The sequence below is a fragment of the Achroia grisella genome, unplaced genomic scaffold (assembly GCF_030625045.1).
Source record: "Achroia grisella isolate CSIRO2021 unplaced genomic scaffold, CSIRO_AGI_Agris_v1 utg540, whole genome shotgun sequence".
NCBI lineage: Eukaryota > Metazoa > Arthropoda > Insecta > Lepidoptera > Pyralidae > Achroia > Achroia grisella.
In genome coordinates this window covers 519,962-547,697 of record NW_026712925.1, presented here as the reverse complement: position 1 = coordinate 547,697, position 27,736 = coordinate 519,962, and the positions used below count along the sequence as shown (strand labels likewise).

At 32.5% G+C, this 27,736-nt stretch overlaps 2 protein-coding genes and 1 pseudogene across 3 annotated transcripts; 2 read left to right on the top strand and 1 right to left on the bottom strand.

Moving 5' to 3' along the window:
• Positions 1-680: 680 nt before the first annotated feature.
• Positions 681-13,933, top strand: LOC131847586 (uncharacterized). Its single transcript, XM_059197179.1, has 9 exons — positions 681-1,099; positions 1,452-1,659; positions 2,401-2,719; positions 7,481-7,664; positions 8,119-8,264; positions 11,147-11,273; positions 12,024-12,251; positions 12,786-12,956; positions 13,762-13,933. The coding sequence occupies exons 1-9, from the start codon at positions 974-976 to the stop codon at positions 13,885-13,887; spliced, it is 1,635 nt and encodes a 544-aa protein (XP_059053162.1). The 5' UTR covers positions 681-973; the 3' UTR covers positions 13,888-13,933.
• Positions 13,934-13,965: 32 nt separating this feature from the next.
• LOC131847587 (3'(2'),5'-bisphosphate nucleotidase 1) lies at positions 13,966-17,132 on the bottom strand. Of its 2 annotated transcripts, XM_059197180.1 has the most exons (6): positions 16,905-17,132; positions 16,712-16,831; positions 16,377-16,521; positions 15,520-15,624; positions 14,769-15,052; positions 13,966-14,320 (listed from the first exon to the last, which is right to left on the bottom strand). In XM_059197180.1, exons 1-6 carry the CDS (start codon positions 17,022-17,024, stop codon positions 14,057-14,059), a joined length of 1,038 nt encoding a protein of 345 aa, XP_059053163.1. In that variant the 5' UTR covers positions 17,025-17,132; the 3' UTR covers positions 13,966-14,056. The 2 variants fall into 2 exon arrangements, with proteins under 2 accessions (XP_059053163.1, XP_059053164.1); XM_059197181.1 differs by lacking the exon at positions 15,520-15,624 and having other exon boundaries at positions 16,905-17,127.
• A 4,210-nt stretch (positions 17,133-21,342) lies between these two features.
• Positions 21,343-22,820, top strand: LOC131847771 (uncharacterized; annotated as a pseudogene).
• Positions 22,821-27,736: the final 4,916 nt, after the last annotated feature.

Sequence of the window (27,736 nt, the reverse complement as noted above, 5' to 3'; positions counted from 1 at the left end):
ACACGTAGGTCACGACCTACTTTATTATGTAATAATAGTAATATGAGCTACTGCGTGCAGTAGCTCATATATATAGTTTATGTAATTAGTCTAAGGTAGAGTAATTCAAGATGTAACAGTTAATATACAAGTTACACCCTACTGTGTGTGTTTACTCTCACCACCCCTCCTGTCATCACAATAGTATATGTATGTGTTAGTAGTGTAGTATTGAAAATAAAAATTCTTGAACTTGTACGAGAATCTTCATAGGAATATCATACCTGAATTACACAAAACTACCGTCTAGTGATGCCAGATTCAGGTGCATTTTGTAGCGATATGTAGAAAGAAAAGGGCACAAATATTGGTGTGAATTTGTGGGAGCGGAAGGAATGGTAAGTGGGATTTTGCGTGAGATTATTGGCATGTCAATGTTAGGAATTAAAAACAGAACATAGAGAACACAAGTCTAGGGTTGTCAAAGTATAAAAAATAAAAACTTTTGCAGAACACGCATTATAATAAAATGATACCAGAGTTACTATAAACAAATCAAATCAACAAAATATTTACATTTGACAACTGAATTTTTTAGTTTTTTTATCAAAACCCTGAAATATGAGGGGACTTTGGGCAAAATTTGTAAGGAAAAGTAGTCAGTTACCTGACAACACTGCTACTGTCACTCGCTAAAAAAAACTATTAATTACGGTCAGCTGTACTGGGTACTGGTTTGTTGATATTTAATTACATATAAGGATTAGTTTAGCACTGATGGACTTAAATCTAGATACTAGATATTAGTGTGAGCAGTTTTGTGAGTAATTTAGTGTGACAGTCTTGCACTCAGTTCGCTGGGATTATAATTGTTCTGTACTGCACCGCACTTCTTTTATTATAGTTTATATTCGAATAAATTTCAAATACTTTCTTAACCATTTTTAGAAATTTAATTAGTTATACATAAAATATTAAATCTATATCAGTAAAAATGATATTGACTACTATAGTTAATGATATAGTGTCGGGACCAGAGGAGCAGCTCATTCCAGCCCACTTATCATATGGACAATACATGTATGATCAATTAAAAAAGGGAGGAGATAAAATTGCACTGGTGAGTATATTAATGTAATTATTATCTGTTTATAATTGTTATATAATATATTAATAATTATTATTTTTGCCCTAGAATTTCATTGAGTCTCTCTTCGGATCGATCCCCCATCCAATTCAAACGGCGAATGGAAATTACGAATATTATATCAGTATAATAAAACACATTGTTTCAATATTACACTAGCACACATATCGTTTCGCCATAATTTATTACATCCCTCTATATCAACAATTTTATGATGTAGTTTTCTTATAAACTGGTTTATTATATTATTTACAGTGTGTTGATGCAAGTTCTGTACTTTATTTTTGTCTAACTTTGTGACATATAAAACATTCTATTTTTACAGATATCGGCAGAAACTGCAGAATCCATTACATACAGGGAACTGCTACAGTATAGTGTAAGGGCAGCTATTGCATTACAGAAATTGGGATTGAAAAAAGGGGATCTGGTCAGTATTAGTTGTGAAAACCGATTTGAATTTGTCCCTGCTGCATTTGGTGTGATATTCAATGGTGGTTTACTGTCAACATGGAACATTACATATTCTACAGGTGTGTTTTCAGCATATTACTTATATTTACTATTATTTGTTATTATAGTAATATTTTAGATACATAGTGTAAGCTTTTTACAATTTGTGTAAATATTTTACCTATATCTTCATACTAGGTCCTCAAATGGTAGATATGTTTAGGTACATTGTACATGTTTGTGGTGTATTTGTTCAATCTTAACCATTTGAATCTGGATTTACTCCTGTCCTAGTTAAATAACAAATAAATAATATATATGAACATTAAATAACAACAACATTAAACAATAAATATTAACATTAAACATTCCATAAAGTTTCTAAAATAAAATAATGTTGTACACTACCTATAATCAGTTATTGAAATTATGGGATCAATATATTTCTTTTAAGTTGATATTATTATCAAGATAATAAATTTAATTGCTGTACAGTGTACACAAGAATGTGTGTTAACACAGTTATTTATGTTTATATGATAGCTGCTATATATGCAGTGAAGATTTATGACAAATTAATTTATTGAATTTCTAATGAAAAAATAACAACAGCCTAATATAATTTTTTATACTTGTAACAGCACTAAAATCTATGTCAATTAACATATATTTATTACTGCTTTTTAAATATTAATACTCATAAAAAATATTTTGTATATTATCAAGATCATGCCTAATGGTATACCTTGGTTGTTGGTTGAGCTGATGAGAAAGGGAGGGTACCTCTGTGTTTAAGAAGTAATTTCCAATATTTTTTACAGGCGAATTAATACATTTACTGCATATAACAAAACCAAAATTCATATTTGTGTCACCAATTACGGCTTATAATATGGTAGAAAGTTGTAAAGAGGTGCCTTATGATGTTAGGCTTATATTGTTTGGTGACGATGAGGTGGTGCCATCTCTCATGTATAATGATCTGGTCAAGGAGGCAGTAAACGTAGATGAATACACACTAGTGGATGTTAATGGCAGGGATGATGCTGTGGCTGTTATGTGCTCCTCTGGAACTACTGGATTACCCAAAGGAGTTATGCTTACACATGTAAATTTCCTCACATTAACACAACATTTGAGGTGAGTTTCGAATTTCACATTAAGTGTTAATATTTCAGTCCGATGCTGAAGAGGCTGAGCCTTCCATATATTATTATAATCAAGTATAACGACTATTATTATAATGAAGAGATAAATTATACTATTCACTTAGAAATTTCAAATTGACACAAAGTTTTTGTTGTTCGGTGGAATCAGTTTATAATGACATTACAGGGAAATAACAAACATGTTATACTAAGCGGACGTCATACAAATTTTTTGTAAAAATAAACAATCTGTTTTTGTTAGTATGTATTTATTACCCCTAATAATGGGATAAACGCAAAGCAATGATGATGATGAATTTATTTTAATAGAGAGATACAAAATAGAAGTTGTACGTAATATGTACATATGTATGTATATCTTTTTATTATTTACATAAGAAATCAGTAATGCTTGTTGGCTTATCTTTTTCCTCATATTGTAATAACAGTCTTTAATACTAAAGAATTCATCGTCATCGTCAAATTATCAATTAAATATCGCTATAATCGAATCCTGATAACAATTCTGCAACCTTAAACTCAAAAACGCCAAGCACGCGCCAACATCGTTGGGTATCACGTGACTTTACCGAACACTTCCGATGGTGTTAGCAATCATTTCGGTTACTATAAATGGACGCAATTTATTAAAAATGGGTCCTAATAAGCGAAGTCATAATAGCCGGAGTCATTATAAACGATTCTACTGTACATCGAATTCAATAACCTTTATCGCCTATACGACTTATACTATATACATATAACAATTATATTACATATATAATTGTTTGATATTGAAATAAAGTTTATTGTTGCATACTTTTAAACATATTGCCTGCCGGATAGTTTTGGTTTCGCTAGATAGATATTTGAACTTACAGATAAAACACAGTCAAGGTGGTACGAACTTCAACTAAATGCTACTGACAGTTATCGCTCAACCTTTGAGTTCTATTATAATATTATCTTTATATGTACTTATAGGTATATCTATTAATTTTTCCATAAGTGACACTGTTTAACATAACAATCTTTGCAGGACGTTTAATAAATTAACGGACTAGAAAAACAATAAATAACTACTATATACTTATGCTATTATATTTTTACTCATTTATTATACCTGCTTTTAATATTGATTTTACGATAAATGAGATCGTTGTAATTAAATATAATACTTTACTACTACCAGTGGCAATCCGTGAGGAAGTAGCCATTATTATTGCTAAAAGTTGCATATAGATGGCGTGATTGGTATCGATGGAATTCTTCATAGTTTTGCAAACGTTTTAAAAAACAAAACTGTGTTTACTAAAATGTTTAATCAATTTTTAAAAAGTTATATATACATGTTAAAATGAAATAATGCGTTTAGAAAAGTAATTTTCATATATTTACTCATTTTGTTATTTTCCAGTACTTAATTAATTTAATCAGTGCTAATACGGGGCTCAATGTTTTCAAAATGCTTTCATAGATGGCATTGTTGTCATTTGTATCGGCCTAATTAAATGTCTTTTTTATATTTTCCAATAATAAGCACTTAATATATCATTATTGTAAATTAAACATATAAAAAAATTTTAAGTAAATTAAAAATAGCCGAACAAGCAAGTAATACTATTTCCAATAATACTTATGTATGAAGTGTTGTCATATTAAAAATAAATACATGTATTATCGATTTTTTTGAATAATCGATAACAGGATTTTATTACAGCGCATTATTCGATGATGCTTTTAATGAATCGTTGTGAACAGTAAATTTTCATTATTTTGTATTATAGCAGTGTTCCGTTTCAAAGAACGGAATATAGTAGTACATTATTAGTGTCGTTGGTTATTTACATTTGTACTGAAAAATCGATTACATAATAATTTAAAATATCGAGTACAAATCGTAGTTGTCTTTGAATACTGGCAAGATTAAAATAGTATTTAAAAAAAAGAGAGAAATCGACCCTAACTCGAATACCATAAAGTTGATTTTCCTTTCTCATTAATATCATAGCAGTTTGTTTTTAACTTGCGTATGACTCTGTGGTATGATGTTTAACGTGTATTGTTATTGTACGGTGCATACATTTCAAAAATTATATTTTAATGTAGGTACATACATTTCTTTCATACATTTCATACATGTCAAAAATTATCTTTTAATGTAGGTACATACATTTCATACGTGTCAAAAATTATCTTTTAATGTAGGCACATACATTTCTTTCATACATTTCATACATGTCAAAAATTATCTTTTAATGTAGGTACATACATTTCTTTCATACATTTAAAAAATGAACTTTTTATGTAGGTACATACATTTCTTTCATACATCTCATACATTTCAAAAATTATATTTTAATGTAGGTACATACATTTTTTTCATACATCTCATACATTTCAAAACTGAACTTTTTATGTAGGTACATACATTTCTTTCATACATCTCATACATTTCAAAAATTATATTTTAATGTAGGTTCATACATTTCTTTCATACATTTCATACATGTCAAAAATTATCTTTTAATGTAGGTACATACATTTCATTCATACATTTCATACTTGTCAAAAATTATCTTTTAATGTAGGTACATACATTTCTTTCATACATCAAAGATATTATTATTGTAGATATCGAAAGTTATGTATACAAGTAATTCTGAATATTATCAAGTTCAAAATAAGCACACATTACTGGCTTAGATAATAGAGTAATATTACTTGTAATAAAAACATTTGTGACACCCATATGTATACATATTACATAGTAAGTACTTACGCCCGTGCCGTGAGACTCATCTAAGCGTACAGCGCATGCGCGTCGTGCGGTAACCGCACCGACCGACCAATAGGAGCGCGCCTCTCGCGCATCCAGAAAGTTCGCGACTAATGGACGGTATAGTAGTAAAGCAATGAGTGTTCCAGTGACATCATTATAATATTTTCTCGTTAAGTTTTATTGTAATATACAAAATTTCGTACTAAGTAACGTGTTCTCCCGTTACACATTTCTAACGTGTAATGGGCGTGAAAGCGAGACAAACAGACAGAGTTACTTTAGCATTTATAATATTTGTAAGAATATCGCTATTAAAAATAGGGGTTGGTGAAAGACGGGCCAAAATTTAGGCGTGTATGTAACATTATAAATAAATAAAAAATTGTCCATAATACAAAAAAAAAAAATTCAGGGTAGGCCACCCCTATGACTTAGGGGTATAAAAAATAGATAACAACCCTACCTCAGACCTAGCAAGTATACATATCAAATTTCATCAAAATGTGGGAGAAATATGGCAACTAACACTGTGATACGAAGTTTATATATAAGATATAGCGGAATTCTCATTAGGGAAAAGAGGGGTACATCGTAGAATACATGAGGTATATACCAGTAAATTCATTGTAGCTAAAACCAGTCTCTTACACATAACGATTGAAATAAAAAATCATATAGCCCGATTTTGATACGTACGAGTATAAACGTATCAAAATCGGGCTATACGTATAGCGCAGACGCGTTACAACATATCTTCGTCGAGAGAAAAAAATAGGCATGGAATTTTGGCACATAAGCCATATCTGCAGGGTATCGGCTAACGATATTATACCTACACATTTACATTGAATCTTGAATCGTCCCTAATGAGGTACACGATACAGTTAACATATCTTGTATATACCTATCTTTGCAAAACAGATGTCATGTAGACTGAATTGACTGCCATCTATTTTCGTGCTTTGTTACTAAGCACCCACTAGTAATCCGAACTGCTTCAGATCTAGAGACATCTAGCGGCTACGGCGGCGAAATAAAATAGCCCGAAGAATAGCCCGAGTTAGGAAGGAACCATTTTCTTGTATGGGATGGGGTATCTGTATGTAATATTATGTTATCTGTGCTACTACTAATAAAGCTTCGTGGCCAATTCTAAATAAAGCATCGTGGCTAGTTCTAATCTGTTAAGCACAGTAAGAAACTACTTTCTATGCAAGGTATATTTCTCCAGTGATGGAAACACCGATATCATACCAAATTAATTCGCGATACGGAGGTAAGCTCGCCACCTGTCGAGTTATATCCCATTATATCTGTAACATTTCTACCTTCTACGCTGTTGCGTTCTCCAGGACTTCGATAGTTTTCGATGGTGCAGTTTTCCAGTATTCGATAGAAAGTCATGAGCAAAAACAAAATAATAGCATATTATAAATTTACTGCACAAGAACTGAAATGGACTTTAAAGATATGTTGTATAAGGTTTACTATTATCAAAGGATAAGTGTTCACTATTTTATTCTATTAAATATCTTTAGCAGACGGGTTTTCCACCGCATTCAGCCGATTTTATTTATTCCAAATACCATATAAACTAACAACTGACAAATTTTGTAGTGAAAGCAAATCACAGTTTTTTACATGTTCCTTATATTAGCTGACGTATAAATCACCACGCTACAGATACCGGACTATTTTTTATCTATATTTATAATATATAGGTTTAACTAAGATTTTATAGTTAGTATTTATATTTTGAACCAGGTGAAAATAACAGATTTTTTTACACGTTTTCGAGGGCGCTTGTCCTGAACTCATTCTCGAAACCGTAACCGACTTTCACTACCGTTCATAATACAATTAACTTAACCGTCTTGAAAGTTTGAGAATGACACGACAATAATTATATTTATATCAATATAATTAATGCTCCAATTTATTTAGACTTAATGTTTTAATTTTAATTTACAGGTACTATTATGAAATGTCCAAACTGAGAGGAAAACATGAGGTAGAAAATGCACTGTCACTAATCCCGTGGTTCCATGCATACGGTTTTATCACGACCATGGCGACTATTGCTATGCGTATCAAACTTGTGTTTTTGATACAATTTGAGCCGAAACAATTTCTGGAGACAATCCAAAATTATAAGGTATTATATATTCATTAAATTTTTCTACTTCAACACTCTATTTATTGTAGAAAATTTTCATTACATGCAACAAATTATCACTATTAACAAAATGGTTGCGAGTCCTTTTAGTTCCACAAAATTCTATCACCCATTGATAAAATTGGCATGGTATTAAAATAGGAATAAACCATATATGTATATTGATTACAATAAAATAATTGCAACTCATTTTATTTTTTTTAGAGAATAATTATATTATCCGCATAATGTAACGACATAAAAGCCGTCAAAATCTCATTGTAAATCAAGAATGAATATATAAATAATGTTCTTTAGGTTTTTATCTTCAAACTGTTTTATGTAAATACAATAAATTTTCTAAAGCTACTTTCACGATTCGCTTTTAAGCAACAGTATACTGATTTCCATTTTATTTGTATTCAAATTGCACTGAATTGTTATAAATTATTAGATAAACGAAACCACGATTGTACCACCCCTGGCTGTGTTCCTGGCGAAGCACCCGCTTGTAACAAAATATGACTTGTCATCGCTCAACGAGGTTTGGTGCGGAGCTGCGCCATTGTCAAGGGACATACAAAGAGCTATCACTGAAAGGTACTGATGTTAGTAAATAAATGTTAACTATAAAACTGCAATAGCAAACGGTAAAGGATTATGGACTTGAATTTAATTTGTAAAGTAAATCAAATGTGCCAAAAATAATCATAGTGTCAAATAGGATTAAACTTGATAAGATACAGATTATATTTAAAGCAATTATTGATAATGAGACCAAGTAAACAACCCAGGGGGCCTAAATCGCCCCTATCGCCCCTCTAATCGGCACTCTAGACTTTTCATTTTTTACCGAGTCTTAGGTAAATCAAATATATAGAGTTTGATGATGTAGTACTGACAAACTAGTTAATAATTTGTTTGTATTTAGGATAGATAGTTGGACATAGTAATTATACACACGTGATATTATAATTACGTCCCACATATATAATTATCTGTTTGTACAGAACAGTACCTTGAAAATTTTTTTTTTTATTTAGATGATTGTTGACGCTTGAATGTTCAATTCCATCGGTCTTCAGCAAGAAAATGAAAAGTATGAAAAGCATACAGAACTATATGTGTAATAATAATTTAGCTGTAAGGTTAAATTTAGTAGGGGAAGCCCGGGCAGCTAAGAATAGTATAAGTTAAGAAAAAGCAAAAAAATAACACAGGAATAATCAACTTAGGAACATTGTTTATTTTTTATTTATGGCAAATATAATCACCTTTGCAAATGTAACATGCAATATTAACAAAATATAATATCTTCATATAAAAAATTAATTAATTAAAAACCTCTTCCATTATCCGTTTTACCCGACCGGGCGGGTAAAGTGAATAAGCTAGTTGGGTGAAGTGGATTAGGCTGTTACTCCTGACAGTCGTCGCAGAAATAACTGCCAAGTCCATTATACAATGTACAGATTCCATGTGCTCAACAGTGGCAGTCTGAGCATTGGATCCAGTCTTCTATAGGTGGATCCATATACTCTTCGATGCAGATCAGGCATGAATACATTTCTTTTACTTTTTTCCTAATATTATGTTTTTTTTTGTTTTTCCTCTCGTCATATTTTCCTTTCCTTTTCTCTTTTTCTTGACATCTAAATCTAAGATTTTAGTTTTATTATCATTTTTTTTGTATTTTATGGCTTGTTCGTTTTTAACAGGTATAGAAGTTAATACCATTGACGTTTGGCATCTGCGTTTCTTATTAGTTTTTGAAGCAGTCATAGTTGGTATTGGCCATATTGCGTATAGCGAAATGGTAACTGTTGCTGAAGATAAATTACTCATCTCTTATACGTTAGACTGTATAGAGGTCGATAGTACTTGGCAGGTATGTTCTGTCATAGAAGAAGGACCTGGTGTACAGAATGAAGGCATATTAGTATGACTGCTATGGCTGGCATAAAATTTTGTAGCAAACTATGAAATATTACCTTTTTATTACAAGGGTTAAAGCGGATAACTTATCCGCTTTGCCCAAAACGTGTATAGCGTAAGCATACCTACTTTTCTTAATATTTCAATACAGGCTCAATATAATATTAATATCACAAATAATACTAAAAACATTGTTAATCTGCAAAACTGAATCATTCCTGGGTTAGCTAACAGTAAAAACAAATGAAATGAGAACAAACCTGATCGAAAATCGTAAGAAAAACACTCAATACAATATTTTTGTCACTAGAAGAAACGAATAGCACCAGTTGTTTTGAATCAACTGTCATGGCGTAGTCAGGGCGTACTTATCTATGTAGTCGCCACTTGTAACACCATATCTTAATGTTTTTCAGAAACATCACTTATTTGCTTTACCTGGGTTATTCGCTATGCCCGGGCTTCACCTATACAGTTCAATTAGAGTTCAAATTTCAACCGTACCTATTCACTTATAAAAAGGTTCGAAATAAACGAGACTGTATACATCAGCAGTTCATCCTCTTAACTGGCGATGTCTTATTTTTCAGTACATATGTGGTATTTTAGAATGAACACTATTTCAATTATGTTATTAATGTAATACATATATTATAAATAATATGCGACGATTGCCGCTTTTAAATAGTACTGCTTTTATCCTTCGCTCAATATATGAAAGTGCGTACTTCAAAGCCACATTCAATGACGCTGAATAAAACACTAAATATCTGCTTACGGAACCGATGTCTGGATGTTTTGATTTAGTAACAAGATTGAGCCGATTGGAGAAACATTAATATTGACTGTCTTATATTAGAATATATAATAGTATATCTTTATACGATAGATAAGAATTACGTGTCACGTAGTTTGTCCACGATGGATTCTTAAACTACTGAACCGATTTCAAATTTGATTTGCACATTGTGTGCAATTTGATCCAACTTGAAAGATAGGTTAGCTTACATCTCAATTTTTAGTCTCAATATTATTTTATTCAAGAACCTTAGCCACAGCAACGTGTGGCCGGGTCTGGTAGTTGTGTTAGTATATTATAAATAATATTTATCTGAAATGGTGGAACGGGTTGACTGCCTAGGTAATATAAGAAACTTTTTAAACCAATTAATGCAGTCAATAGTTTTTGAAATTCTTGTTGACGTGAATGAACGTACAAACTCAAGTGCGGTTTACAGTATTTATTTCGTTACCATTGGTTCAAAAACATGACAGTTAACATTATTGTTATTGCAAACGAAGATGCGTGCCTACTATAGGTTGGTATACATAATATTATGTTACTAGGACAATACAGTGTCCAACAGTTTTTTTTTGTGAAATAAGCTATATATATATGTTGGTGTGAATCTAGCAAAACATGTAAATATTCAAAATCACACCTAATAATTATATTGTTGTTATATTTATGCATAATTTCTGCTGTTATCTATTTACACGAATTTATAATATGCATGCTTACTTATTGTATTTAACGCAATTTACAGGACTGGCTTAAACTATATTAAACAGGGTTACGGTTTAACTGAAGTAACCATGGCATGTTGCGTCGATTTAACTGGTGGCCAAAAAATAGGCTCCTGTGGAACACCGGCTCCTGGCATGAAAATAAAAGTAAATATTGTTTGCATGTGTGGCTATCTGTTGTATGTGCGACTTTATCTACAAATGACCATTTCGGTGGTCGGTTATGGCGTTCGATATGCGCACAATACATACATTTGCAACTTTTGCAAGCTAACGCATATCTGTCTGTGATTTTTTAAAATAACTATGTGTGTATTTATAATAATTTAATACTAACCATAATATAAGCTCTGCTTACTGTATGACTGGATGATATTGTACACTTGTAAAGGCTTATTTATTATAAATTATATATACGACGTCCATCTTCCTAATGGGGTAAAAATAAACAATATTTATTATATATATATTATAATATGTATATCAACCAGCCGAAAAATATATATGGGGAAATAAAGATCTAATGTATTATTTTTGCTTCATACGTAGCAAAAACAATATCACACGTATACCTATATATGTATATAGGTTATTAGTATATCACATCATTTGTTTGTGATGGCAAAAAGTTGATATCATATGAAGTCCTTTGTATAAAATAAATAGACTATAATATGGCGTAGAATACTCTAGTTCATATTATCTATATTTAATAAAAATAATATATTAATACAGAAGATTTATAAACATGAATATTTTTTTAGATAAATAATAATTTGAGTTGTATGAGTATTGTGTGCACAGATAAAATTCTCACTGAATATACATTTATTATTAGCAATATAACAGGTCAGATGTGGTGTTGATTTTAAGTTCACTATTATATTATGTTAACAGGTAATCGACATAGAAAACGGACAAAGATTAGGTGTTGGAAAGGAAGGGGAATTATGGATCAAGTCATCATTGACTATGAAAGGATATATGGGTGACAAAGCGGCGAGCGATGCACTATTTGACAGCGAAGGTTATGTACGGACTGGTGACATTGGATATTATGATAAAGATGGGTTCTTTTACATAGTAGACAGACTTAAAGAACTTATTAAATATAAGGGATTTCAGGTGAGGTAACAGCAATACTTTGTTATATACAAAGTATTAATATTACTAGCACTATACCAACTATATAGTCTTACTAATTTAATTTATACTACTTTACTACTACTCAAACATATATATTTTTGTTTGTTGAGTAAAATCAGGTTGACAAAGCAAATATGAAGTTAAAATTTCTTTTATACTAGTCCTGCCATTTAAAAGAACACCTTTACAAACATGGATTATGAACATTGGATATTTGAAGGATATCTAAAATATTGATAAATGTTTTTGGAAGTAGCTATGAATAGCAGCGCCGAGAGGGGTTTATCAGTGATGTACCCGAATAAAAATACGATAAGACTATAGATACTACTACAGTGTCATACAGTTATAAAATACAATGAATACTTCCTGGATTATTTTAGAAAAATAATGATAACCTGATTAGCATAAAACGGAGCCCACCGTTTTCTGAATATAATATCTTAAAGGAAAATGTGTATGTAAGAATAGGATAATATTTCCACTGCTTACACAGTACTTATTCAATTTTAGGTGGCGCCGGCTGAAATAGAAGCATTATTACTGCAACATGAAGGCGTAGCGGAGTGTGGAGTGGTAGGTAAGCCTGACGAATATGCTGGTGAACTGCCTCTCGCCTTTATAGTGCGCCAGCCAGGCTCTAATGTTTCGGAGCAAGAACTCGTCAAATACATCGCTTCAAAGGTTTGCATTCAGTATTATAAAAATATTATACTATAGACTTCTATTTTCCTGCCGAACATTCACTGTGTTCGTGTACTTTCTTCTCATATATAATCTGGACCGCCGCAAACGTCATTAATACTTTTATTATATAATGTCATGCCATAGTGAAGGGCGAAGAGTGTTCAGAATGTCATGCTCGTTAATAAAATATCCAGATAGGTGATTGATGATGATCTAACAATATAAAGGTTGCAAATGATTAAATATTTATTTAAAATTGCAGACTGACTAAAATACATAAAGTATTTTAATGTTTAGTATTTTAGCTTTAAATCGTAATTGTACTATTTGGTAGTTTGTAATTACCAAAGGATGTATTGGAATTACCCTTAAATAAATTCAAAACATCTGTTAAATCATATTTTCTGAGCAAAGGCCTATTACTCACTAAACGATTACTAGAATGTCGAGTGTGCATGGCAATAGTTTTCATGTACAGGATTTTCATTTAATATTAGACATAGACACCTATATAAATATCTATGCATTATAAATAAACTGGCTTTAAAAAAAAAAGTAATTCAATTGAGTTTCTTGGCAGTTCTTCTCAATTGGAACTATATACCAAATTGGTAGGGTAAAATGAATAAAATGAAAAAAAAAATGATACCTACATGAATAAATGATTTTTGAATTAGAATTTTGTATTCACAGAAAATTAAACTTGCTATATATTGAAGAGCAAAAGCTTTCTTGTAGAAACAAAAAAAAAATTCTTTTTATTCAGTATAAATTTAAATGTATAATATTACTTTGTTCATAGGTATCTTCGGCGAAACAATTACGAGGTGGCGTTCTTTTTGTTGATGAAATACCCAAGAACCAGTCTGGCAAAATACTAAGAAGAGAGTTGAAAAAAATGCTACCAACTCCAAAGAGTAAGCTTTAACAGTGGGGTTAATTTTGTATATAAATGAAATTTTACAATTTTTTATTTATAATGCTTTATTTATAAAAAAATATAGTTTCATTCTAATACTTGTAGTATTATTTTACCTGTAAACAATTTTATTGTATTGATAGCAAATACTTCATACATATCATATCTATATCGAGATCTATTTTTTTGAAAGTGTCTCTTTAAGCTCTTGTGGTATTTTGTTAACTGCATAACTGTGTAGCTCGTCATTAATAGCGGCGAGAACACCAGTTTTATTTGGATGAGGTTCTGAAGCACCATATTTGTAAAAATTACCAAGGACATCTGTTAATTTGCCACCCGCTGCGTTCAATATTGCCTCGGGCGCACAAGTGTCCCATTTTTTGCATCCACTACTCGCAAATACATACACAGACGCTTTACCTTCTAACAATTGTAGTACCTAGAAGGAAGTTAAAATTTTCACGTTTTAGCTGTATATTTTCAGAATAAATTTATAATAATACATTCAGTTTATAGAAACGAGCACACAGTAAGTATTAAAAACATGCTATTACAGTAACAATGATAAATAATGTTTTAAATAGCAATTACATTCTTAATTACACTACTGATAGAAAGTGAAGGTGGAGAGAGAGAGAGAGACAGTTGATATGTTTCTCCTTGTCATATCAAGTTTAGTAATGTTAAACATAATTTAGGAACATCATTTTTCTTTTTTTAAATCTGTCACCAGTAAGCTGATGCATTGAGTGCTGTTTGATCTAGGCATATATAAGATAAATACTTTCTTTTTGAGAATATTGACAGTGGACAATATCTCTAACATAACAGTTGTGAGCATATTTATTTATTATTATAAATTTGCAAACTTAATATTCACAACTTACTTTGTATCCAGCTCCTCCTACTCGAAGAATTTGAGATGCATTCATAACAGCCAGTGCTTGTTCTACTACTGGATTAGAATGACTTCTGGTAGTGGTAATTACCAAAGAATCCGGAGGTGGAGCTGGAGTGTAACCACCAACACCCACCTCTTGCAATCCCCAAATAGTTCTGCCTATTTTTTTTTCACCAATTAAGTTCTTGTAATATGGTTGATGTATAACCCCCGCCACAGGTTTTTCATTGACTGATATTCCAATTAATACGGTGACATGTTCAAGGAACCCTGTAACAATTTCCAATTATGTATTCAATTAACAAAAGGAATATGTGCAACATGCAACATGCAAGAAATGGTCATTTACTACTAACTACATCAGATTTGTTTGTGAGAACAGTTTTATTATAGGATAAGTAAGAATGAGTTTATTTAGTATCATGATACAACATACATGTTAGTCAAGGTTATCGAGAAAGGCAATGAGTTACTCTGTCATCAATAAATTCATATTCCTTATTAAATTATTAAAAAATAAATTAATGCAGCTATAACTATAACTGAATTTAGCTGTCAGTTAAATAACAAATTGAATATTAAGATTATAAGTCAAAATCCTAACCTGCATTGAAATTTAATATAATTATTATTACAATCATATCCATTTTAAAGTCCTTTTTCGATTACCAAATCTTCATTAATATTCTAAACCACAGAAATCCCATTTTACTTGTGGAAATGTAAAATTAATTTACCATATTTTGATTGTAGCAAGCTAAAATACCACTTCATACTAATAAATGGATGAGTTAAATACATTTTCCATCTTTCCCAAGGATCTCTCTTCAACATTAGGGCACCTAGAATTTTGGATAACAGATATTTGAAAAAACTAATAATGATACTGTGAACCATACATATAATCAGTAAAAATTCTTTAGAATAAATGGAGAATTAGAATTTACTTTCCCTTACAATGGAAGAACTAGAAATATATTTATAATATTGTAAATATTAATTACTATTGTTGTCACATACATATTAATTATAGCAATCAAAGTTCTGTATATACATATCCTGACTCACTGAGATTGATTAATAGACTTTATACAATTATGGCTAAAATTTTGAATAACTATAAAGTAAGATACTATAACAAATTATTTCCTGAAATTCCCATAGGGGCCGTTCAAGTATTACGTAAGCACTATTTGGGGGAGGGGGGGTCTTTGCTTTGCTTATTTTGGATGACATGGGGGGGGGAGTCTAGATGATGATTACGTCATCGGTAATTATTTACTTTTTTACGCAAATGTCAACCCTCACATCGTCTTTGCTAAAAAACAATACATTAATTGAAAAATGTTTACGTAAGCATAGGGGGAGGGGGTAAGAGCTTAGCTTACTTTGCTGACAACGGGGATTGGGGTGTAAATAATTGTAATAAATCTGCTTACGTAATATTTGAATGGCCCCATAGGAGATAAACTTCATAACTAATTTCTCAGTACCTTATGTTTATCTGGTATAGAATGCCCTTAGGTGTTAAGTTTGCTATATGTAAATTTAAATATTGTATTTGTGCATAAAAGTTTAAATAAATTAAAGTAACCTTGAGTGTACTCCGATGTTCCATCAAGAGGGTCTACCCATACAACAATGTCTTCCTCCTTCACACTTTTCAGGGCAGCGGGGCACTCCAGCGACAGTATATCCTTATCAGAATCGAGAACAATCCAATCACTTGGAACTTCTCCCTAAAATTATTAATAATTCATAAATTTTATATTTTTAATATAGTAAATAGTGATTCATAAAAATATATTCATATAGACATTGATATATGAATACTTAGACCTATTAAACATTAAATTGTAAAATATTTACATTTGAACTGTGAATTAAAATCCTAAGAAACTTAAACTAAATAGAAAACAATACTTGTACCTCGTTATCTGGACTATCTTCTTCCCCAATTATGTTCAGCTTTGGATATTGTGCAGATAGTGACGCAATAATACATCTTTGAGCAGATCTATCTGCCTCTGTTTGATAATCATCTTTGCCCTAGAATTACATATTCGATAAGACTTCCATATTATGAAATATGTTTTAAAAAAATAAAAGAAAACTTTTTAACCTTTTCGATGATCCCTAATTCTCCTTTACTCATGACATCTCGTACTATTTTACCAGCTCTGTTAGCTACTGAAACTGATGAAGACAACAGCCTCACAACAAGAGGAACACTTGTAGACATGGTAAATATGTAATTTTCTGAATTCTTACTAATACAATAAAGCTTCGTGTCTGTCAACCTGACAATGGTGAATGGATTTTTTTTAACATGTTTACGTAGCGGTAGTACAAGTATATTAGAGATGTAAGACTGCTTAAAATATTTGATCGTATTATAAAAAGCATGTTTAAAAAGCTTTTTACTTGTTTCTTGATGGCCTCGGTCGTGAGCGGTCTAAAACACCTTCACGTCTTACTTCCAAAGGTCGCCTTGAATCCTTGTATAATGCCAACATATGTATTTATTAGTGTCATTGTTTATAATGTCTAAATGTTTTTTAATTTAAAACCCACAGAGCGCCACCTAATCCCATGCTAAGCAGAGCTTGTATTATGGGTACTAGACACCTGTTACCGAAACTATCTTTTTTTGTTAATACTTATGTAATATACACACAAAACATGAAAACGAATGTTTGCACTGTGCGAGGAATCGAACCCGCAACCATCGGAAGTATATAAAATGTACTATTGCTATACCGTTGGACTACTGAGGCGTCATTTAAGTTTTTGTACGAATATAATGGAATGGTGCACCCGCCTGCGCTAACGGTTTACGCTGGTGGGGCACCAGTGGAGGATGATAAGAAGAGTATGAGGTCAGGTCAGTTAGCACATCGTTTACAGTCTACCACTGGTAAATCAATATGATTAGAGTAGTCTCTACAAACAGCACCCGTTCAAGAAACAAAGAAACAAGGAAAAATATTCCAATCGTAAAAATCGCAAACTCACGGAGTAATTATAAATTTAATAAATTAACTTATTGACCTTCGATAGGTGGTAATGTTAATTATAGCTCCTTTTAGTGGTAGACAGTAAAAAGTCGTCTGCGACAATTTCACCTATTTCAAGCGCCAATCAGCTTGCTTTGTAAGGTGCTTCGCACTGAAATTACAGGAGGCATGACATCTTAGTCCGAGAGGATGGATTTGTTAATAATGTATGACGACCTTGGTGGTCTAGCGAGTCAACACGCCGGCGCGCGCCGCGGCCGCCTTACTTCCAATGGTCGCAGGTTCGATTCCTCGCACGCCACAAACATTTGTATTGTATGTATATGTATTCATGAATATGATTGTTTGTATCGATCTGGGTGCCCTCTATGTATAATATGTGCGCCGAGTGAATTGTCCCGAGATTACTATAGTTATTATTATTATATTTAAATCTATATATTAAAGATAAAAAATAGCTGCCTGTCACTATTCTACAGCCAGCAGACTATTTATTATTTATATTATACTAGCTACTCGCCCCGGTTCTGCACGGATGTACATGTATTATATATACAAACCTTCCTCTTGAATCACTCTATCCGTTGCGTAGTTTTAAAGATTTAAGCATACATAGGGACGGACAGACAGCGACAGCGACTTTGTTTTGTACTATGTAATGATGATGACTAGCTCTGACCGCTACTTCCGTGTGGATGAGACAATGAATGATGAATTTCCATATACATTTATTCCCAACTTTAGAATAGAATAGAAAATAATTCATTCATATAAACTTAATTTAAGCACTTTTGAATAGTCATAATTATCATTTTTTAACAACGGCTCATTCGGAAAGCTGTCTCACCACAAGAAGAACGAGCTAGAAACTCGCGTGTTGCTCTTTTAAATAATCATTGTAACTTTTCATTTCCAATTCAAAACGTGCGAATACAAACGACCAACTAGCACTAATTTATTATCTTCAGATATTAAGTACACAATAGGATCAAAACAGTCGTAGTAGAATAGAAAAGAAAATCATTTGTTCAAATAAACTTACATTGATGCACTTTTGAATAGTCACACATTTTTTTTTAATCTACCGCTCATTCGGAAAGCAGTCTCATCACAAGAAGAACGAGCATGAAACTTGCGTGTTGCTCTTTTAAATAATTTTATTCTTACTTTACATTTTTAAGTTTAAGTGTGTGAATACAAACAACCAATTAGCACAAATTCAATTAAATATTCAAATAAAAAAAATATTGAATATACAACCAACTGGTTAAATAATTAATAAGAGGAAATCAATATCATTATAAACAATTAATAAGAGTAGTAATTAGAGCAGACCAGTATCTCACAAGCAGCACTCGTTCACGAATATGATTTATATTGTAACCTGTCGTGAAGCCATTAAATATAAGAAGAAGATTTTAGTTACATTTTATCTGTCAAATAGTCGTGTACAATTTTTAGTTTATTAAATCCTAATAATGGGTAAATCTAGTTTTAATTAATAATTCAATACTATATTCATATCAATTTAATAAACTAAAAATTACTTATAATCTATAATGGATAAGTATCTAAGACCCGAAAGATTCGATGCAGATCCGTCAGCAAATCTTGATCAATCTCCGCTATGGATACATTGGAACCAAACTTTTGAAAATTTTATTAGTGCTATAAATACTAAGGATAATCCTATTACTCCAGAGCAGCATTACCAAGTACTCGTCAATTACTTATCGCCGATTCTTTATGCACATGTCAAAGAATGTAACAACTACACTACAGCGATTCTTAAATTAAATCAATTATTTACAAAACCTGTAAACGAAATCTATTCAAGACATCGTCTTATGAAGCGATATCAGCAATCCGGTGAGTCAGTTCATCAATATATACAAGCTCTTAAACTATTGTCGAAAAAATGTAACTTTCAAAAAGTTACAGCAGAACAGAATGAAAGTGAATACATAAGAGACGCTTTCATAGGCGGACTGGTGTCACCTGTAATACGTCAAAGACTGTTAGACTGTTAGAAAATAGTACTTTAACCCTAGATACGACCTTCCAGCAAGCTCAATCACTGGAGTTAGCAGAAATTCATAATCAGAATTATCTACGTGACACTAATCCTGTAATAAATAATACAAATAACTGTTCTAATATTCCAGTTTTAAAGGATTCTATGTCTGCTGACAATAAGAATACTGATGTCACCGTTGCTGCAACACCAAATTATAGAAATACGTTTGAGTCTTGTTACTTTTGTGGAGAAAAAAGACATCCACGAAGATTCTGTCCAGCAGCCAGTTCAACGTGTTCAAAATGACCCCTCTTACCACATGAAGGTAAGAGGGGTCATTTTGCTAGTCTCTCGAAATAAATCTCAACGCAACGCAGCTACCTCCAACGAAAATCAGTCAATTGAAACTCTCTCCTGCATACTATCTGCTGCAGATTTAAGTAAAGCGACTGCTCCTATAATTATCAATAAGAAAATTATGGCTAGAGCAGTAATAGATACAGGCAGTACGGCTAGTTTTATTGACAAACGACTGGTTAACCACTATGATTTAATTGAAACACCAAATCACCAAAAGATAACAATGGCCAAGTCAAACCTTATATCACATATAAAAAGCAGATGTGCATTAACTATAGAAATACAAAAACAAAAGGTGGAAGTCAATCTTATGGTGATGGAAGGATTATGTTCTGATGTTATTCTCGGTCATGATATGTTAAGTGAACATAAATCATTAGAAATGCAATTTGGTGGTTTTAAACCCTCACTTCAATTATGTACTATAAGAGTACCAAAATAAAACCTGTTAGCTTATTCAGTAATTTACTACCTTTCGAGAAACCAATTGCGATTCGATCTAGGAGACAGTCAGAGATGGATCAAAAATTTATAGACGAAGAGATACAAAAGTTATTAAAAGATAAAATAATTGAACCTAGACAGTCTCCATGGCGAGCACAAGTCCTTGTTACTAGTAGTGAACACCATAAAAAAGGTATGGTTATAGATTATTCACAAACAATGAATAGATTTACTTTATTAGATGCATATCCACTCCCTTCTATTGAAGATGTTATAGCAAGGTATCTAAACATAAAATATTCAGTAAAATAGACCTTAAAAGCGCGTATCATCAAGTACCTATATTGGAAAGCGAAAAATCATATACTGCCTTCGAAGCAGGAAGAAATTTATATCAGTTTCGACGAATTCCGTTTGGTGTCACCAATGGAGTGGCCGCATTTCAACGTTCAATTTATAATATCATAAAATAAGAGCAATTAAAAGGAGTTCATGCTTATCTCGATGATATCACAATCTGTGGGATAAATCAGGCTGATCACGATGAAAACTTAAAAAATTTGAAGAGATTTCTACAAAATATAATCTTACATTAAACGTGACAAAAAGTGAATTTTCAAAGACTACTATAAATCTTTTGGGATACAACATATGTAACGGAGTGATTAAACCTGATCCGGAACGTTTACGCCCTCTCCTAAAACTACCAATTCCTACTGATTCTGTTTCTTTGCGACGAGCACTATGCTAAATGGATTCCTAAATTCTCATACAAAATACAACCATTTGTCAACCATAATACATTTCCACTTACGGAGGACGCAATAAAAGCATTTGAAGATCTTAAAATAGAGATAGCTAAATCTACAGTAGCTGCTATTGAAAGCGGCATACAAATGACTGTAGAAACTGACGCTTCAGATTACGCTATTGCAGCTACGTTATCTCAAGAAGGTCGGCCAGTAGCTTTCTTTTCAAGAACACTTTCTGCTACCGAAAAGGGTCACCCAGCTATTGAAAAGGAGGCTTCAGGAATTGTAGAAAGTTTGAAGTTAGAAAATGGAGACAATTACTAATAGGACGAACATTCAAACTGATTACAGATCAACGTTCTATATCATTCATGTTTAACCACCAACATACATCAAAGATCAAAAATGAGAAGATACAACGCTGGCGTCTTGAATTAAGTAGTTACAACTTTGACATCATATATCGACCGGGAAGAGAAAATGTCGTGGCCGACGCATTGTCACGAGCAAATACTGTCATAGCTTCGACATCGAGAAATTCATTAATGGATTTACATAACAGTCTTTGTCACCCGGGTATTACAGGGATGGTACATTGGGTAAGAACTAAAAATTTGCCCTTTTCTGTTGAAGAAATCAAACGCATAAATACATTATGTCCCGTATGTGCTGAAATTAAACCTAGATTCATAAAATCTTCGGGGACTTTAATAAAGGCTACTACACCATTTGAGCGAATTTCAGTGGACTTTAAGGGGCCACCTCTTCCAAGTAGAACTCAAAATAAGTATATTCTAACTGTAGTAGATGAATATTCTCGTTTCCCATTTGCCTTTCCATGTACAGATTTAACAGCTGAAACCGTTAAAAGGAAATTAACTCAATTATTTGCAATTTTTGGAGTACCCGCCTTTGTGCATTCTGATCGAGGAACATCCTTTGTCTCATCAGAATTAAAGGAATTTTTATGTAACTTAGGAGTAGCTACAAGTTATTCATCACCTTATAATCCAAATGGCCAAACAGAGCGTTATAATGGGATTATTTGGAAAACTATTCAACTATCACTTATGTCTCTTAAGCTACCTATAAGTGCTTGGGAGTCAGTTATTACCCAGACATTACATTGCATTCGCTCATTATTATGCACCAGTACTGGATGCACACCCCATGAGAGAATGTTTTCTCATCCACGAAGGTCATCGAATGGCCAATCAATGCCAACATGGCTAAGGAAGTACAGTGTTCATGAAAAATCTTGTGAGGAAGAGTAAGTACGATCCCTTTGTAGAAGAAGTAGAGGTACTTAATGTAAACCCGCATTATTCTCAAGTGCGTTTGCAGAATGGTCGAGAAACTACAATTTCAAATATGTACTTGGCTCCAGCTAATCCTCCTTTGTTAAATGAACCTGTAGGAGAACAGAACCCGAACGTAGAAACTGAATCATTTAATGCGGATCAATCTACTGCTGAACAATTTCTAACAGACCAATCTCCCGCAGAAATATCTCCTACTAATCAATCTCTTACAGATCAATTTCCTGCACTTCCATCCCCTGCTGAGGCAAATATATCTTCACGTCGTTCCACCAGGCTACGTCGCCCACCTAATCGGTTCCAAGATTATCAAACAGATTTCTAAGGCACGGGTGAATGTCGTGAAGCCATTAAATATAAGAAGATTTTAGTTACATTTTATCTGTCAAATAGTCGTGTACAATTTTTAGTTTATTAAAGCCTAATAATGGGTAAATCTAGTTTTAATTAATAATTCAATACTATATTCATATCATAACCTTAACCCGCCATCTACAAAGGAGTCACTTATTGGACTCTGACACTATAGCCCCATCTGTGGAAGATCCAATATGTTTTTAAACCACATTTGTTCTGTCATGTAAGTACGAGGGCTACACTGAAAGTTTTTAGAACTGGCTACTTGAGAGCAATATAATAAAAAAAATTGTTAAAATTTTGAAAATGGAACTCTTTACGAATAGTACTGAGTATATAATTTATTCGTATGTCATGTGTTTTACGGTTTGGCGGCAAATTGAAAATAGTCTGTGTAACGTTATCATGAACTTAACACGAGAAAATTTTCGTGTGATGATTTTTTATGACTTTCGATGTCATCTAAGTCAACAAGAAAGTTATGATAGACTACTATTGGACTTCCACGATGAAGCCCCGTCTCGTGCCACTGTTTACAACTGGTTTAATGAGTTTAAACATGGTCGCACTAATCTCACCGATGATTTGCGTGAGGGACGGCCTTCTACGGCGACAACCGAAGATAACATCCGTGTTGTGCGGCGTATGATAGAGACTGACAAAAGAGTGACCTATCAGCAGATCGGGGCAAGCTTAAAGATTGGTATGAGTCAAGTGCACAAAATCCTCCATGAACATTTGGCGGTCAGGAAGCCTTGTGCCTGGTGGATACCTTATAATTTCACTGAGGCTCAAAAACTCCGTTGGGTTGATTGGTGCCGTGAAATGCATGAAAGATTTAACGGAGGTGACTCAAATTCTGTGTTTAACATAGTTATGGGAGACGAAAGCTGGATTTACTGTTATGATCCCGAAACTAAAAGACAGTCAGCTCAGTGGGTGTTTCTTTCTGAGGAGTTGCCAACTAAAGTGAAGGGAGGTCGAAGCATAGGAAAAAAGATGGTGGACTCGTTCTTTGGAAGAACAGGTCATTACGCGACAATTGTTTTAAGAGGATCGAAAAACAGTTACTGCAGAGTGGTACAGTAACAATTGTTTGCCACGTGTTTTGAAAAAAGTGCGTGAGAAACGACCTCGCAGTAGGATCCTCCTTCACCACGACAATGCTTCGTCGCACACCGCCAGGCAAATGATCGATTATTTGGCGACCTCAGACGTAGAACCACTGGGTCATTCGCCTTATAGCTCCGACCTCGTACCTTGCGATTTTTATTTATTCCGAAAAATGAAAGAAAAAGTTCGAGGAAAACGTTTTATGGACGCCGAGGATTCGGTGGCTACGTTTTAGAAGGCCGTCAAAGAGACCCCTAAGGACGAGTGGGCAATGTGCTTTTCTCAGTGGTTCTATCGGATGCAGCGATGTATTGACGTGAATGGACGCTATTTTGAAAAGATAAAATAAAGGTAATAACTTGCTAATTTAATCAGTTTTTGATTTTCTAAGAACTTTCAGTTTGACCCTCGTATGTATTATATTTATAGAAAGAAGCGTATTTCATTATTTCGACCAGTTGTCTGCCCTTAACACAAGCTCTGCTTAGATTGGGTTTAGATAATGCTGAATGATAATGATTAATTGTCGAGTGTTATTATGAAACATAACTGGGTTAGTGCCTGTGGCATTTAGCAACAACCAACTTCGTCTTGAACACAAAACTTGACTTGATTATTTCTAAGTATACTTTTTAATCCAAAATACCACCAAGTACCTACTGCTACTATAACGTCGTCTCTAGAATTTATTTTCTTAAGTGTTTCTATCACCAGTGATTTAGTCATAAATCTTACTATATAATATTATAAACGCGACGCGCAGTTTGTAACTATGAATGAATGGATATTTGCTACTCTTTCCCGTAAAAACTGCTGAACGGATTTTGATGAAACTTTACAGCAACATAGCTTATACATTAGAATAATACATAGGTTATAATTTAAATAGATTTTATGTAAATTGGGCGAAATATAATGATAAATATCAAGTAAGTGTGATGCAGACGAAGTGGCGTGGTCAGTTATTTGGTACGTACTATTATTTTTGTATCAGCCTTATTTGAGTTCACATACTTTGTCATCCAGGGAGTTAGTAAACCGCTCACAATATGTGATCGTAATGTAATATTTTTTCATTCTTAATTCATTAGAGCGTATTACTATAAGTATGTCCTTCAATAAAAAAAAAATATGTTCTGTGCTAGGTTAGGTCTAATAGTCCGAGATCCCGCTGCAGAATCAGTGTACTCATCGAGTGTTTGCTGAAAACCAAATTTTTACACATATTTATCATTAGGAGAATTTATATCTACCAGGTTGCCTATCAAAATGTGGCCGCTAGTATTTTTAATTAAATTATTAATAATTCATAATCCGTAAGAAATTTCATTGACTTGTTTTTTCAGTAAAATGTCTTTCACTTTACGGCAACATCTATAAAGACTGTGAAAAATCATGCTTGCCGTTGCGCACCTGGCCGCACCTCTTCGCAGCCAGGTGTACACAGGTATGATTTTATTACATTTATACACCCACAACGTACATTCATAATTTATATATCAAATTAAAGCTAATTTTTTTCTGTTTATTATCATATACGGTTGCCTAATTAAATCTGGCCGCAAATAAGGGTTGCTGGCTATTAAATATAGTAAATATTAAAAGTAGAGTGAAAGAGAGCTAGCGCGTAACACCACTAGTCAAACGAGGATAGCGATTGCCAGCTGTCGGACAGTTTAAAGCCATTGCGCATGCGTCAAATGCTATTGTTCTCAACCTCCGATTCAAACAATGGTGGGTACGCCTCAAAATAATAAATACTCCAAAAGAAACGTCTTTCTTTTCAAAATAAAAAATTAAATTTTTTCTTACGACGAAACAATAACATTAGAGAACACTTTTTAAATGAAGCATTATCAAAGTCTAGTACATTGCATTTTTTGTCGCACAGAAAACACGCCTTCATCTTTATAAATTTTATTTCGCACTGATGAGATTGATAATGTTTCGATGCACAAATGAAACAGCAATATATTATGTTGTGTATTACGTACTCCAAAACAGCGTGGTTTTTAACTTAGAATAAAAGTCGCAACTGATCCATTGAGAACACTAGCATTTGACGCATGCGCAATGGCTTTAAACTATCCGACAGCTGGCAATCGCTATCCTCGTTTGACTAGTGGTGTTACGCGCTAGCTCTCTTTCACTCTACTTTTAATATTTACTATATTTAATAGCCAGCAACCCTTATTTGCGGCCAGATTTAATTAGGCAACCGTATATGATAATAAACAGAAAAAAATTAGCTTTAATTTGATATATAAATTATGAATGTACGTTGTGGGTGTATAAATGTAATAAAATCATACTTGTGTACACCTGGCTGCGAAGAGGTGCGGCCAGGTGCGCAACGGCAAGCATGATTTTTCAGTCTTTATAGATGTTGCCGTAAAGTGAACGACATTTTACTGAAAAAACAAGTCAATGAAATTTCTTACGGATTATGAATTATTAATAATTTAATTAAAAATACTAGCGGCCACATTTTTATAGGCAACCTGGTAGATATAAATTCTCCTAATGATAAATATGTGTAAAAATTTGGTTTTCAGCAAACACTCGATGAGTACACTGATTCTGCAGCGGGATCTCGTACTATAATACTGGAATTTAAAATGGCTACATAAGTGACATTACACACATCAGAAGAAATTCAAGAAATCATAGGCTAACGTATTTATTTCTTATATTTAATTCATTAAAAATATTAAAAGTGAATCATCAATATAAAATATTTAAAAATTACAATTTTGTCAGGTTCCAAAGTTATTTATAACCTGCAATTATAGTGAAAACATGATAAGTTTAGACAGTAACAGTAAGAAAACAAAGAAAAAAGCTAACAAAAGTAATAACTAATAATAAAATATCCTAAAAAAATGTAGCCAAATATAATTTTTTAAAATAAAGTGTTCTTGAATGAGTGTATCTACTTCATAATAAACGAAATAACAAAAGTAGACAATACATAATTCTAACAGTAAAGGTCTGTTCAAAAGTACAACAAACTAGTTGCTTCTATATAGTGCTGTTAGTTTAACAAAAGATTCGATTAACTAAACTTATTGCTAACTTAAATACCTAGAACATGTTTGTTCTGAACTTATACTGTTCACTATCGAAGATTTCCAATGTCTGCACCATGTCAATTTGAAACAATTTTTAATTTTCAGAAGGATTTGTGTAATGTGCTTGGGTGCTAATAATAGTGCTAAGTTAACAAAAAAAATCTTGTTTATTAGCCGGGTACTTTTCAAGTATTTCCAATTTATTTGAATATTGACAAATAAATGCAGATGCTGTGGAGCTTTGGTAGTGTACTTTTAACATATGAGGCAGGTATATTGCACAGTTCTGTTTCTGAATGCCGCATTAAGCTGTAATCTGGGCAAACTTTGAACCCTTATTATTTTAAAAACTATTAGACATTTAAATATCCATTTAAATGTTAACTTATTTTCCTATACTATATTTTTACTGAAAATAAATCACGATTCTTTCATAAAAGATTCGGTTTTGTGTTGATCAATCAGTCTATACACCTTTACATTATTATATCAGTTATTTTTTGT